Here is a 13,707-nt window from a genome sequence, read left to right as displayed (position 1 = left end):
CGGCACCACTTCGTGGCGGAGGCATAAAAAGTGCAATTTAGCACTTTCACTTGACCTTTGACCTTTTGGCAAGAAACTTCCCACAGAATATATATTGGGTAATACATGCATACATCAAGTTTAAAAAAGAATCCTTCAGGCATTGCATAAATATAAGGAAAGTAGTGATATTTTGAGGAGTTGACCTTGACCTTTGACCCCCAACTTCCCTAGATAATCACTGCCCATCGGTACATGCATATATACTAAGTTCCATGAAGATACCTTGAACCATTTGCGAGATATGGAGAAAAACATGAAATTTCAACCTTTTTTCCCCACAAAATAACCTGTGACCTTTGTCCTTTGACCCCGTGACCCTAAAATCAAAACAAAGTATTATCCCCCCAGGATATACCCTCATACCAAGTTTGATGTAAAACCACCACACGGTTCTTGAGATATCGATGTACGTACGTACATTTGTACATAATGAAAACATAACGAAAACATAATACCTCCGGCCACTTCGTTGGCGGAGGCATAAAAAGTGAAATTCTAACATTTTCACTCAACCTTGGACCTCACGACATGAAACTCTCTGGAGAATCTTTATTTGGTAGTTCATGTATACGCTAAGTTTTAAGAAAATACCTTCATGCACTGCATAGATATGGGGGAAATGACCTTTGAGCATGTGCGCCCAAAAGTTGATAGGCATAACCTCGCCCACTCATACATATACATGCCAAGTTTCATTAGGGTACCTGTAACGGTTTTTTAGATACGCTGTCCACAAAACTGATTACGGACGGAAGGATGGACGGACAACCCGAAAACATAATGCCTCCGGCGACACTTCGTGGCCGAGGCATAAAAAGACTATTGACCTTAATTTGCATAATTACATAATTACAATTAGAAATTGATAATTTAAAACACTCTCAGAACACAATCTTGTAGATTTTGACGTGGGTGTCACGCTTGCCAAATTTCATCGCGATCGCACCACTGATCCGAGATCTCGGGGGAGGCGGAATCTGCCTCCCTCCGGATTTAGCATAGCCAAAAAAGCCTGGACTGATTAGGGTGAAAGCTCACTTCAAGAGACCAGGCAAATGCACAAAGCTCCATCCGAGACTGAGCCTTGAACGTCTCAGTGGGGGAAAACGACCGAGGGAGGGCACAATTTCAGGCGTGGAGGGGTGGGGGCCCAAGGAGTCCAAAAGGAACGAAATATCGAAGGGGCTGGGGCAAGGGGAGGGCAGCCCGCCGCACTTGAGCGTCTACCCCTTGGGCCGCTGGAGTAGCTGCCAAGGAGGCCATCACGATGCATGCGGGCCAGCACAGCGTCTGGATCATTGTGAAGGCTTGCGCACGCTGGTCAGAGGGGGGAAACACACTGGACAAAAGGGTACATTATATGTGCGGGATAGCTAGAGCTCAACCTAGAACATGAGACATGGAGGGACAGTTGCTAAAGGAAAGAGGAAGCATGTCTGCTGTCAGGCAAAAAAAAAAAAAAGGCATAGTGGGTGTGGTCTGGATTGATGTAGGACACATCGGTGGGGCCTTCTTTGCTTTCTCTTTCTTTATTTTGCGGGAATGAGGGCAGCATTAAAGGATAATGCAATATAAAGGCACAGGTAAGAGTTTAATATGAGACAGATTTACCAATATACAAACAATTCAGTACTGTTGAAAGTAGATCATCAATGAAATCAAGCAAGGCAAGTCCACATTTTTTTTTTTTATTCTTTGTGCTTCTGATAACACCCAAGACAAACTATAGTAATGGCAAATTGTGGGGCAACTGCTCCTAGTTTGTGACAAATTAGAGTCTGCACTACAGAATGAAAGTCACATGTCACATTGCCATGTGACTGCTTAAACTTAAATGGTATGCTGCATCAGGTGGAATGTTGGCCCATTAACTATCTATAAATTCATCATGGCAAAGTTGATTGTGCTTGGAATTTATTGTTGTAATTTATTTGGTTCTATCAAATATTACCTTCCTTTGTTGGTTAAACTTTCTGTATTAACTCTTTATGTGCCACGTTCGCACGTCCGACTCAGTCGACGGCGTGCCAACTTCGCATATTCTGCTCAACAAACAAAGCCGCCAAGACCGATCGATAAACCGCTAATTACTGCTGATCCCGCGGCACAATGAAAGCGTTTCTCCTGCTTTTGTTCCTCTCATAATATGACTTGCATTCTATGTGGTGGACGACTATCAAGCGATGTTCCCAACCAGATTTGCTTGTACATTCTAAGTTTCTGTCACGGTTTTATATGCAAAAGTCATGCCTTTACAGTAATGTAGAAACTGGTCATTCAAAAGAAAAATTGAAAATAGATTCGTCATACAATTTATATCGTAACAAAGCTTGCCATTCCTCTGTGACTTTGCCTACTATTATGCCCATCTTAACAGAAATTTGTAGAAGTTATACAAATCGGAAAAACAGAATTCTTTCTCAAAGCATGACTACCTTCGTGTCTCAGAATAACTTGGCACACAGGGGGTTTCCACCATGGCACATAAAGAGTTAAAAGGACAAGTTCATCTTCATAAACATAAGGATTGAGAGAATGCAGCAATATTAGTAGAACACACCAGTGAAAGTTTGAGGAAAATTGGACAAGCGATGCAAAAGTTATGAATTTTTAAAATTTTTGTGTTGGAACTGCAGGACGAGGAGACTACTACAGCTTGTGATGTCATATGAGTACAACAGTACAGTGAAACCCCGTTATAACGAGTTCGGTTATAACTAGGTACCGCTTATAACGAGGTGATCGCGTCGGTCCCGTTTTCCTTTCCGTGCAAACCTATGGCAGAATGAATCGGTTATAACGAGTTCGGTTATAACGAGATTCCGGTTATAACGAGGACAATTTCGGTGCATCATGATAAAGAAAAACATAAGCAATTTGATCAGATATAACGAGGTTCCATTTCTTGACTTGCCGCTTTCAAACACGCGAGAAACGAAACCAATTTCACGCTACCCATGTATTTTTCCCGCTTTGCTGAGAACCGTTCCTTCCATGTTTTCTTCTAAACCACGCGATAAGACACAGGAATACTTTCCGATGTTACTACTAAATTATTGAACATACCGTAATCATTCGATTCTCTTTTTCGCGAGATACGCGTGCGTGATATTAGGTCAGACCACAGCGCAACGAGAAAAAGAAAAAGATAACGCATTCAAAAACTTTTCATGTAGCAGTACTTGTGGCCAAAAATGGAAAATTGGAATGCGTGTGCAACTCATCATTATATCCTTTCCATTTTTAGTTCCGACGTCCAGTTCTTTTGCTGGTTAGCAAATATGAGTGTGTATGATTATAGCCGAAATAATTAACGACATTGCGACCTCGCCGGGTGACAGTAGCGTAAAAATGATTTAACCTACCCAATCGGTGTTCAGGAAAAGAAACAATCGCATTTAACAATATTTGAATAGATCTGGGTTTGTTCATTATCACAATTTTAACACTGCATTTCACAATGAAGTTATACGAGGCACAGATTTGCGCAAAAATGAGGAACGCATTTTTAATTCCTTCGGGCGCAACAATTTTACATTACATACGATTATAGCCGAAATAATTCATGAAATCATTGCATTCCCGCTGGGCACCAACAGTGTAAAATACCTCGCAAGTTACGGTAAACGACGTATGTATGTTGCTCTGAAATCATCGCGATCTCGCCGGTTGACAGTAGCGTGAAAATAATAGTTGAAAAACGCATGTTAAACTACTTAATCGGTGTTCAGGAATTCTTCATCATCACAACAGTGCATTTCCGAATTGTCTACGAGGTACAGATTTGCGTAAAAATGTATATAAGGATCACAACCTTCCAAATTCAGTCCTGTCGCATATTTTTCAAAAACGCATGTACAAAACGCGAAGAGATTTTCGGAAGAAAATAAAGAACGCATATTTAATCCCTTCGGGCGCAACGATCATAGTAGTACAATTAGGCCATGGGGTGAGCTGGTTTTTTCGCTTGTTTCGTTCCGACAACTGCGGCACTAAAATATCTCCACAGCTACGTGTAAACAAATAACCAAAAAGGCTACAGGAAAAAGTTCGACACAAACCCTCCTGCAGTATTTTGGTAATTTAGGGGGAAACAGTGAACTTTTTTGTCACTGAGGAGCTGAATATGTACACTTTGCCATGTACGATATTCATTCGCGAACGATCATGTGATGTATGTTATCCAATCCGTATCGAGAATTATTGTTTACAAGTCAAAATGGCCGCCCCCTGTGAGCCTGTTGACGCGTCTACGTCGTCTGCTCTGCCGAAACTTTTAAGATGCGTTATTATGCATGTAACATCGATGAAGTTTGAAAATTTCACGGCTATGACAAACCTAAGATAGACGAAACCTATTTTGTGTGCCAAAGAGTGGATCAAACTGAGTGGGGGAGACCGTGAAATCGCAGACCAGAACGAAGTGATTCATCTGCTCAGGGGGACTGACTGCAACCTTAGGATAATTTACAGGTTAGTTTACGTGCGTACAGTCGTAGCAGTCGACACTGCAGTGCAGTCTCATATGGCTATGTGTAATGACTAATGTTAATGACCATGCATGATGACTGTACAACAGTACAACGTTAGCTATGTTATGAACGTTGCTTGTGTATATTATAATGGACGCTAATGCTGTAGCTTAGCCGTTTAGTAGCGTGTCTGTTACATTTTAGATAAATTATCTTGAATTTCACCTTGGCATGGCATAGCGCCGTTATCAATGTAGCCTAGATGAATTTTACATGTTGTTCTATGTACAGCCCAGGCTAGGTTGATGTAGCTGATCAGTGATATTGTTTTGTAAAAATCTTGACACACAGGACTGGATTGAAAAAGGTCTAACGTTAAACTGCATGTAAATTTATATTTTCATAATCATGGCCATGGAGTATTAATATTAAAAATCCATCCTGTCTCTCTCACCCCGAAATTGGCGAATCCCCCCTCAAAACACACATTTAGCATCTCATTAAATTAACTTAGGTCTAAAAAACCAACAATGACAATAACATAATTTCAACAATTAAACTCCCTAAAACATAAGATTACCATTATGTTGTGCCAAATTATAAAGCAGTGGGTGGTGGTGATAGTGAAAGGCCAAGGATTACTAGTAATGTACTAGTATTAATGATGACAAGGCAGTTGTATTCATAATTATGATAATTGATATTGCATGTGATCAGGTGCTGAAAGCTGTAGATGTCATTTAAAATCAGTAATTGCACTGCAAGTACAAGTTGAAGTAGTTGATGATGACAATGATCATGAGGTGTACCTGGCATAGTACTAGGGCCTATTGGTAATTACAAGATTCAAATATTGGCAGTCAATAGTCTACCGTACATTTAATGATATATTGAGTGTAATGTTCAACCCCTCCCCCTAGCGTTTAGCCTTTTTTTCCCTCTAACAAAATCCAACGGCTAATCATTGCTGTTCATTTCTCCATTGTATTAAATAGGATTCCATGAAACGTGCTACAAGAGGTTTATAGATAGCAAACGCCTGAATCTCGCTAGGAAACGAAAGCTGAAGGAGGAGCCTGGTCCGTCAGCAGGAGCATCTGTTTCCTCCCCTAAGACGCTCACATCAAGATCAAGATTTTCTTCTGGAAGCTCTTCAGGTTCTGCTGTGTTGCCTGTAAAATGCATCATTTGCAACAGAGTCACCCTGCTCATTACTTGCCAAGGGAAATAGGTCAATATGATTAATATTGAAGCATGAAAACATTGTCATGTTACTATAAGTTGTCCTTGATAAAATGGAGCAATATATATACACCACTGAAACATTCACACACATACACAAAGAACTTCAGTGCAAAGTTCAGAAACAACAGAATGTACTGTATATGCACCAATGCTTTGGTCAATGTGATTAATGTTCAAGAATTGACATCTTACCAAAGTTGTGCATGATAAAATGTCTTTGTAATACAGATTGCTTCCTGTATTTTGAATGCCAATGTTTATGCAACATGTTTTGACTCCTTGCCTCAGTATGTGATTGTTCGCCCTTTAGCAAACATTTCTGCCCACTATTATGATTTGATTAGGGTTAAATTATTCTAAGAACAAAGATGTTTTCCTAAGTGGTTTTTTTCATAAAACTGAATGACTATGATTAAAATTTGTTTCTCCCACTCTGGGGGAAAAAATGTGTAACTATTATTAATACTGAAACAGAATTAATGTCCATGTAGAAAGGTCAGTACAATGTAGGTGTGAGTACAAAATCAGTTTGCTAAAACTAATACCAGCCAAATGAAAATTGTGCATAAGTTGAGTCAGGTTTGCACAGATCCTCTGATATTGGAAGTTAATTGCAATGTTATCATAATTTTTAATGCCAAACCTGTTTTACTCTCTCCAAGATTTTCAGGTACACATTGCCTCCAATACAGAATCCAGCAGTTTTCACTCATGAATGGGTAAACTATAATATTGCCTTTATTTTATATATTGGCATTTTTCAAAACTTTTACACCCTTTCAAGGATATTTGGACCATGGAATGTTCCAGGAAATTTATTAAAACTAGAAAATTTGACTGATTATCATTTTGAGCTATCTTACATGAAAGGAGGTAGTGTCCCACCAACCTAATGATAGCAATGAAAACTTCAGGAAATTTTATGAAGATTAAATTTTCTAAAGTACTGTAATACCATGTATTTCATGAACAACGTGATTGCTATGTGATCTAATATTAAAGCTTCTTAAGAAGAAGAAGAAGAAGAAAAGAAAAACATGTTTACTGATAAACAATATGATCTGTTATATAGTAATGTCTCATGTGTGTAAATGAGTTTGTATGTGCGTGTGAGTGTATATAATATGTCAGCGTTTTTATGCACCTGTGTATGTGTAATGCACTGATCAATACATGTATTATGTCATTGTGTGTGTTCATGTTTATGATAATCTTTTTTATGATGCTGATGTGATAAATGGCCAAGGCATGTAGAATAATATTGTAATACACTTGGGTATCTTCATAACTATGTGTGTGCGTATGTGTGTGTGCATGTGACGGGAGGGTGTGTGTGTGTGTGTGTGTGTACAATAAGATTCTCCCACATGCACGCGGACACACACACAAACAAACGCTCTGATTTTTTTTTTTTTTTTTTTTTTGCCTTGAATGATTAGTCATTTGATTAATAACATGTCGTTGAACAGAATATAAGGCATTTGCCTTGACCTCTGACGGTCAGTCAGTGCTCTCTCTCATAATATGGTCTCGAACCACTTTGCTCTTGTCCTCATTTGCATAGCCAGCATCAGGAAAAGCTGAAACATGAGATATAATGCAACTAGTAAACCAAAACTTCACTTTTTTCTAGGTACTATGTGGCTAAAACCAGTGCTTTACAAATGTGTATATGTATTTCAGCTTAGAAACACTATGGGAACTATACTGCGGCTAGCAGCCCCATACGCAAACTGCGGCCAGCAGCCCCATACGCATAGCGTCATGGGGCTGTGAACTGTAGCATACAGGATCATGACGGATATTTTATTGCGGACAAATATCAACTTAAAATCGGGAAAAAATCTTCAATTTGAAGACATATTAATAAATTTGAAGTATTGATAGCAGAGTTCGTGCAAGGTTTGCTTCTGCAAATAGTTCCTTTCTGTTCAAATTGATGACTAAATGTGACTCGGTCGAGAGGAAACTGGGAGAGCTACACTGAATTGACGGCCAGCGCATGCGCACACAGACATCATATCCAGTCAATGGATCCGAAATTTGTGCGCAGTGATGTGTGCGCCTGCGCTGACCGTCAATTCAGCGTAACTCTCCCAGATTCCTCTCGACCTAGTCATATTAAGTCATCAATTCGAACAGAAAATTACTATTTGTAGAACCAAACCTTGCACGAACCCTGTTGTCAATACTTCAACCTTACTTGTAGGTCTTCAAATTGAAAATTTTTTGTTCGATTTAAGGTTGACGTTTGTCCGCGATACTACCCTGTCATGATCCTAAATGCTACAATCCGCAGCCCCATTACGATATGTGTATTGGGCTGCTGGTCGCAGTTTATAAAATATGGATTTTCGCAAAAACTGCAGGATATTTCGAGGAGAACTTTTTACTGTATATTTAGGATGTACAAAACATCACATTTCCGCATTCAGAAAGTAGTGCCAGTGTTGCTGGAACGAAACCCATTTTCTAAGCCTCTTTTTCAGCTTCACCCCATGGCCTAAATGTAAAAGATTACAGGCAAAATGATTCGTGAAATCATCGCATTCCCGCTGGGCACCAACAGCGTAAAATACCTTGCAAGTTACGATTAACGACGTATGTATGTTACTCTGAAATCATCGCGATCTCGCCGGTTGACAGTAGCGTAAAAATAGTTGAATAACGCATTAAGCTACTTAATTGGTGTTCAGAAAAAGAAACAAACGCATTTAACAATTTGAATAGATCTGGGTTTGTTCATCATCACAATTTTAACACTGCATTTCGTAATGAAGACTTTTCTTTATTTCAGAATGGTCTACGAGGTACAGATTTGCGTAAAAAGGATCACAACCTTCCAAATTCAATCCTGTCGCATTATTTTTCAAGAACGGATGTACAAAAGGCGAAGAGACTTTCGGAAGAAATTAAAGAACGCATTTTTAATCCCTTCGTGCGCAACGATTATACACTGCATAAGATTAGAGCCGAAATGATTCATGAAAATATAGGGCCTAATCATCGCATTCCCGCTGGGCACTAACAGCGTAAAATACCTCGCAAGTTACGGTAAACGACGCATGTATGTTACTCTAGCTATTTGCGCTTGTGTTTAGAAAAACTTAACAAACGCATTTTATACAATCTGATTTCGTTCTTTATCATTTCGTCTACTACAATTCACAAATAATTTCCCTTTATTCTCTCAATAATAATGATCTATAATTGTGTAATAACAAGACAAAGGATGTTTGTAAGTTTCATTGATGGTTATATGACGTCATGCTTATGTTTTTCTTTGTTTTTTATGCGAACGGTTATAATGAGGTACCGGTTATAACGAGGTAATGTCGCCGGTCCCACGGACCTCGTTATAACGGGGTTTCACTGTATAAAGAAAATGTAAAGAAAATTCAACATATTTTCATTTTTTTCGCATAATAAAAGAGCATTTGACTTGCCTCTTTCTAAAGGCAGGGGGAATAATATTACCCATAACATATACCGGTAACGAGTCACGGGAATGTGTGCTTTTATCAAAAGATGAAATTTTGTGAAATTCTCTTTATATTTTCCTTATATGGTCGTACGCATGTGACATCGTACACTGCAGTAGTCTTCTCATCCAGCGGTTACTGCACAAAAACTTTAAAAATTCATAACTTTTGAACGGATTGTCCGATTTTCCTCAAACTTTCAATGATGTGTTCTACTAATATTGCTACACTTTCTCAATCCTGATGTTTATGAAGGTGAACTTGTCCTTTAATTACCTGCTTGAGAAGGTTCATGTTTGTAGACCTCAAAGTTTCCTCTTCATTTTTATGGCTCTGTTCAATGGCTGCTAGCTGTGAGGTTTGGTCAGTCAGCTGTGACTTCAGCTTCTCGGTCTGGAAAACAGTCGACGTATAGAAAAAATATTGAAAGTATACAGCCACAATTTGAAAACCCTGTTGAACAAATAGCTGGTTGTGTAGCAGATTGTGTACCTCTGCATATCAAGTTGTATTTGAGCAAGGCATCTTTACGTGCACACCCATTACCAAGCTTCACAATGTTCTCCAACACCTACTGTCAATCCATTGTTTTTTACAAGTAAAATCTTTTCGACCCATGAAGCTACGCAGGACACACACAGAATCTGTAACATCTTATACAGTAATTCGCTAAGGCGAAGCGGGGGATCGGCCTATGTATTCCCTGTTTTATTTCAGTGTCGCTCGACTGTCTATCTCCTCCGAAGCCATCGGCTCTGGGCCGCCGTGACCGGTGCGTCGGCCGCGGGAGAGTATCCTACACCGAATGGCCCGGGTTTCGTCTGCGCTCCACCTCCGTGTCGACATCGAGGGTGATATAGAAAAATCAATTAGATAGATGCATGATGTGTGTGACGAAACAGCCGGGCATTTTTATATTCACCGAATTCTGCGGAACTGGACTCTTTAGCTATCGTGCGCAGACTTTTATCGTGCATATGTTTAGTGATTGCGCTGGACTCCTGCTTTCTTGATTGACAAGCTATTCGCTTGCAGAGACAGTGGGATACTAAAGATGATAGGGTGCAGCGAAAGCTCTATCATCTTGGGTGGACACACACACGCACACGATGTATATGGGTATTGCAGTGTGTGGCCTGCGCCTGTGTATGTATTGACGATACACAGATCACTCTCTGTGTACTGGACCCTATGGTAATACGACGCGGTCACGGGAGCTTGCACAGTTCTCCACGGGTGAGCCAAATTATGAAAGCTACAAAATGCTGTATTTTATTGTAGTTTTGCACAACTACAGGATACTGTGCAACTCAGGTAAGTCATTGAGTTTACTCTCAAATCGGGTATCATTGTACTCATGTTAAGGATGGCTAAATATCCACTTTACTGGGACATGTCCGCGCCAGTCGTTGCCCTTCCATTAGGGATTACACGCGCCACTGTCCATTCGTTTACTGCAGCTGCATATGTGGAACGAGCAGCCGGTCAAAATGTTGCTGCATCCTTTTTGTGCATGTATTGCCTTCAGAAAAGCCTTTTATCAAGAGCATAAAAACGGGGGAAAAAAGATATAAAAAATCCTTAACAAATTAACTTTTCCACCTCCCCTGATTCATCCCTATATTAATGTGTCCAACACCCTAATGGCTCTACTCTAACCTCAACTAAATAATAATAATAATAATAATAATAATAATCATAATAATACAGGTAATAATAATAATAGTAGTAGTAGTAATAATAACATTAATAATACACTGTAATAATGATAATAATAATAATAATAATAATAATACAACAGGCTGATGCAAATGAATGGGGTGGGGGTGCTATGATCCATACCTAAGAGTGGGCGGAAGAGACACAAACAGGTGGATTGTTTTAATGCTTAAAAAAAGAAATACAGTTAAACTCGCCTAAGTCGACATCGCATATGTCGAATAATCGCGCAAGTCGATGATTTTAAAAAGTCCCGATTTTTCCCCATTGCCTTATGTGTATCAATTCACTCACAAGTCGAATACTCGCCTAAGTCGATGAAATTCCAAGAACACTTTAACGGAAAAACCATTAAATTCACTGTGCCTAAGTCGAATAAGATTTTATTGTGCAATAAATCACTGTCAAAATCACGAGACGCCAGTTTTTGTTGACATAAGAACTAGCCCGACCAGACAGGTGACAAAAAAAAAAATGATCTAAAGTATCAAAATTCAAAGCGATCGCATGTGATTGTTGAACTCTCTTCGTGTTTAGAGGTCCGCTGGTACAGCCCTGTCGCGCTAGCGCTACGTACGTACAGCGACTGGGCTGTGTATAGTTGTGCGTACAGCGACTGGGCTGTGTATAGTCTGTGTATGTTTGCAGTCTGCGGTGTGCAGTGGATGGATGAAGCTGCTGAGTTTTCAAAGCGGAAAGTAGGGGGAAAGTTACGGGCACGGGTAAATCAGAATTACACCTCTACACGCATTTCACGCCACGGTATGGTAAACTGGAATCAATCACTGCTCAAATATCGTTCATATTCACTTTCCCAAGGTTTAACAAGGGTGTAAAGTAATCGGACCTGTGCCAATACTAATGCACTGTCCATGTAAAGTTAGCCGCGGCCCGACCCGTGCTGCGGCACACCTCTCCAGCTCTCAGCTCCAGAGTAGACAACATACCAGTACATGTTTTATACATAATGTACGTGTGGTGTAACTGTTGTTAAGTCGATTTTTTTCGACTTACGCACAAGTCGAAAATCGGCTAAGTCGATGTGTTTTGCTCAGTCCCGAGAAGATCGACTTATGCGAGTTTAACTGTACGAATGATAATGAAGCTATTTGAACCGTTTATCAAGCGCAGAGTAATCTTTACATAATGGAAAAAGATACAGTCAAACCTGTCTATAGCGGCCACCTGTCTACAGCGGCCACTGAAAAAATCTCCCTGAGAGAAAAACCCTGTTAAAGACCCTGTGCATAGCGGCCACCTGTCTAATGCGGCCAGCGGCCACAAATTTGTTTCCCGCGGTAGATTTTAACCTGTCTATAGCGGCCAAAGAGCCGATAATTCAGCGTGTTTTTCTCTTTGTAGCAGTGCCAGTCATTCATGGGCAACGTTCAGTGATCGCCAGTATTATTCGCCATCACTGCATTCATCACTCATTCAGTCATAATAATGCATTAGTGTTTAGCTTTCTTCACGACTGTTCACATGCTGATGTGTAACAATTTCATAAACACCGGCATTGTTCAATGCATGAAACACACGTGTGCATACGTACTCACATACATGTACATGTAAGTACTTATAAGGGCTTTTTACACTTGTGTTTCTTAACCCCGGACTTTCTCTGACCCAGGACTATCGTTAGTCCCGTACCAATTTTTTCAGCTTTTTACACTCGCCAATTAGTCCCGTACTATCTCTTGTCCGGGGCTAAGGAGAAAACTGACCTTTTTACACTCGTATTTCTTAGCCCTGGACTTTCCAAACCACATGAATATTCATAATTACGCTGTGTACTGTACACGTACACGCACGCACCGGCAGCACTTGATTACCTCGTTTCTGATTGGTCAGTGAGGGTCGGACTTCGTCTCCGTTGCTTAGCCCAGGATTATTTTTTCGTTCTGTTTACACTCACTTGCTTGGCACCGCAATTGCGGTGCTAGCACCGCAATTGCGGTGCTAACCCCTGCTATTTTGCAGGGCCAGATAGTACCGTACTATCGGTGGGGCTAGCCCACTTTGGCAAAAACGAGTGTAAACAGAAAGTGGGCTAAGGATAGTCCCGTACCAACGGTGGGGCTAAGGCCCCCCCTTAGCCCCACCGATAGTCCGGGGCTAAGCAAAAATTTACAAGTGTAAAAAGCCCTATAGATGTATACAACGATGATACATGTTCATGTAGGCAATGCACACAAAGTTGGTTGACCTGTCTATAGCGGCCACTTTTTTCAGCTCCCTTGGGTGGCTGCTATAGACAGGTTTGACTGTATTCACTATCCATGACCAATCAACTTTTTTCCTTCCCTTGATTCATCCCAACGTTAATACATGTATATTATATAAAATGATACTTATAAAACCTAATGTAGTACTGAACAATCTGAAGCAGATGAACGGGTGGTTCTATGATCCATCAAACAAAGTTGGGTGATAAAAACAAAAAGAGGGAGCAAATAAAGACGAAAATATTTAATTTTTTCTCTCATAACGTGGGAAAAAGAGTATGAATGAAAAAAAAAAACAAAAATAAGGCCCTGAGACGTGTGGATTCCCATGGGTGCCTGGAGGCATGCGCAGGGGGTAATATCAAATTAAAGTGTCAAGGGTATCTTCCCGTTTCGATGGGAAGAATCTGTGGACAGAACTTTCGGGGAATCTCACAAACGTTTTTAGTCATTTTTCCCTGAACATTTGTTTGTTTGTTTGTTTTCTGCGGGGTGAAAATCTGTGTGAGTGTGTGTGTAAAT

The 13,707-nt window shown here is 40.1% G+C and overlaps 1 protein-coding gene across 6 annotated transcripts in view; it reads right to left on the bottom strand.

Annotated features, from left to right (window-relative positions):
* The window catches only part of LOC140241709 (uncharacterized), a 188,302-nt gene that overhangs the window by 80,047 nt on the left and 94,548 nt on the right, over positions 1 to 13,707 (bottom strand). For all 6 annotated transcript variants that reach the window (XM_072321459.1, XM_072321454.1, XM_072321456.1 and 3 more), the window contains one exon: positions 9,518 to 9,634. In XM_072321459.1, the coding sequence (XP_072177560.1) occupies positions 9,518 to 9,634 (117 nt within the window). The remainder of the gene's footprint in view (positions 1 to 9,517; positions 9,635 to 13,707) is intronic.

Source organism: Diadema setosum, chromosome 18 (genome assembly GCF_964275005.1).
Source record: "Diadema setosum chromosome 18, eeDiaSeto1, whole genome shotgun sequence".
NCBI classification, from domain to species: Eukaryota; Metazoa; Echinodermata; class Echinoidea; order Diadematoida; family Diadematidae; genus Diadema; species Diadema setosum.
Note: the sequence above shows the minus strand (reverse complement) of the source record. Positions and strands in the feature narration are given on the sequence as shown.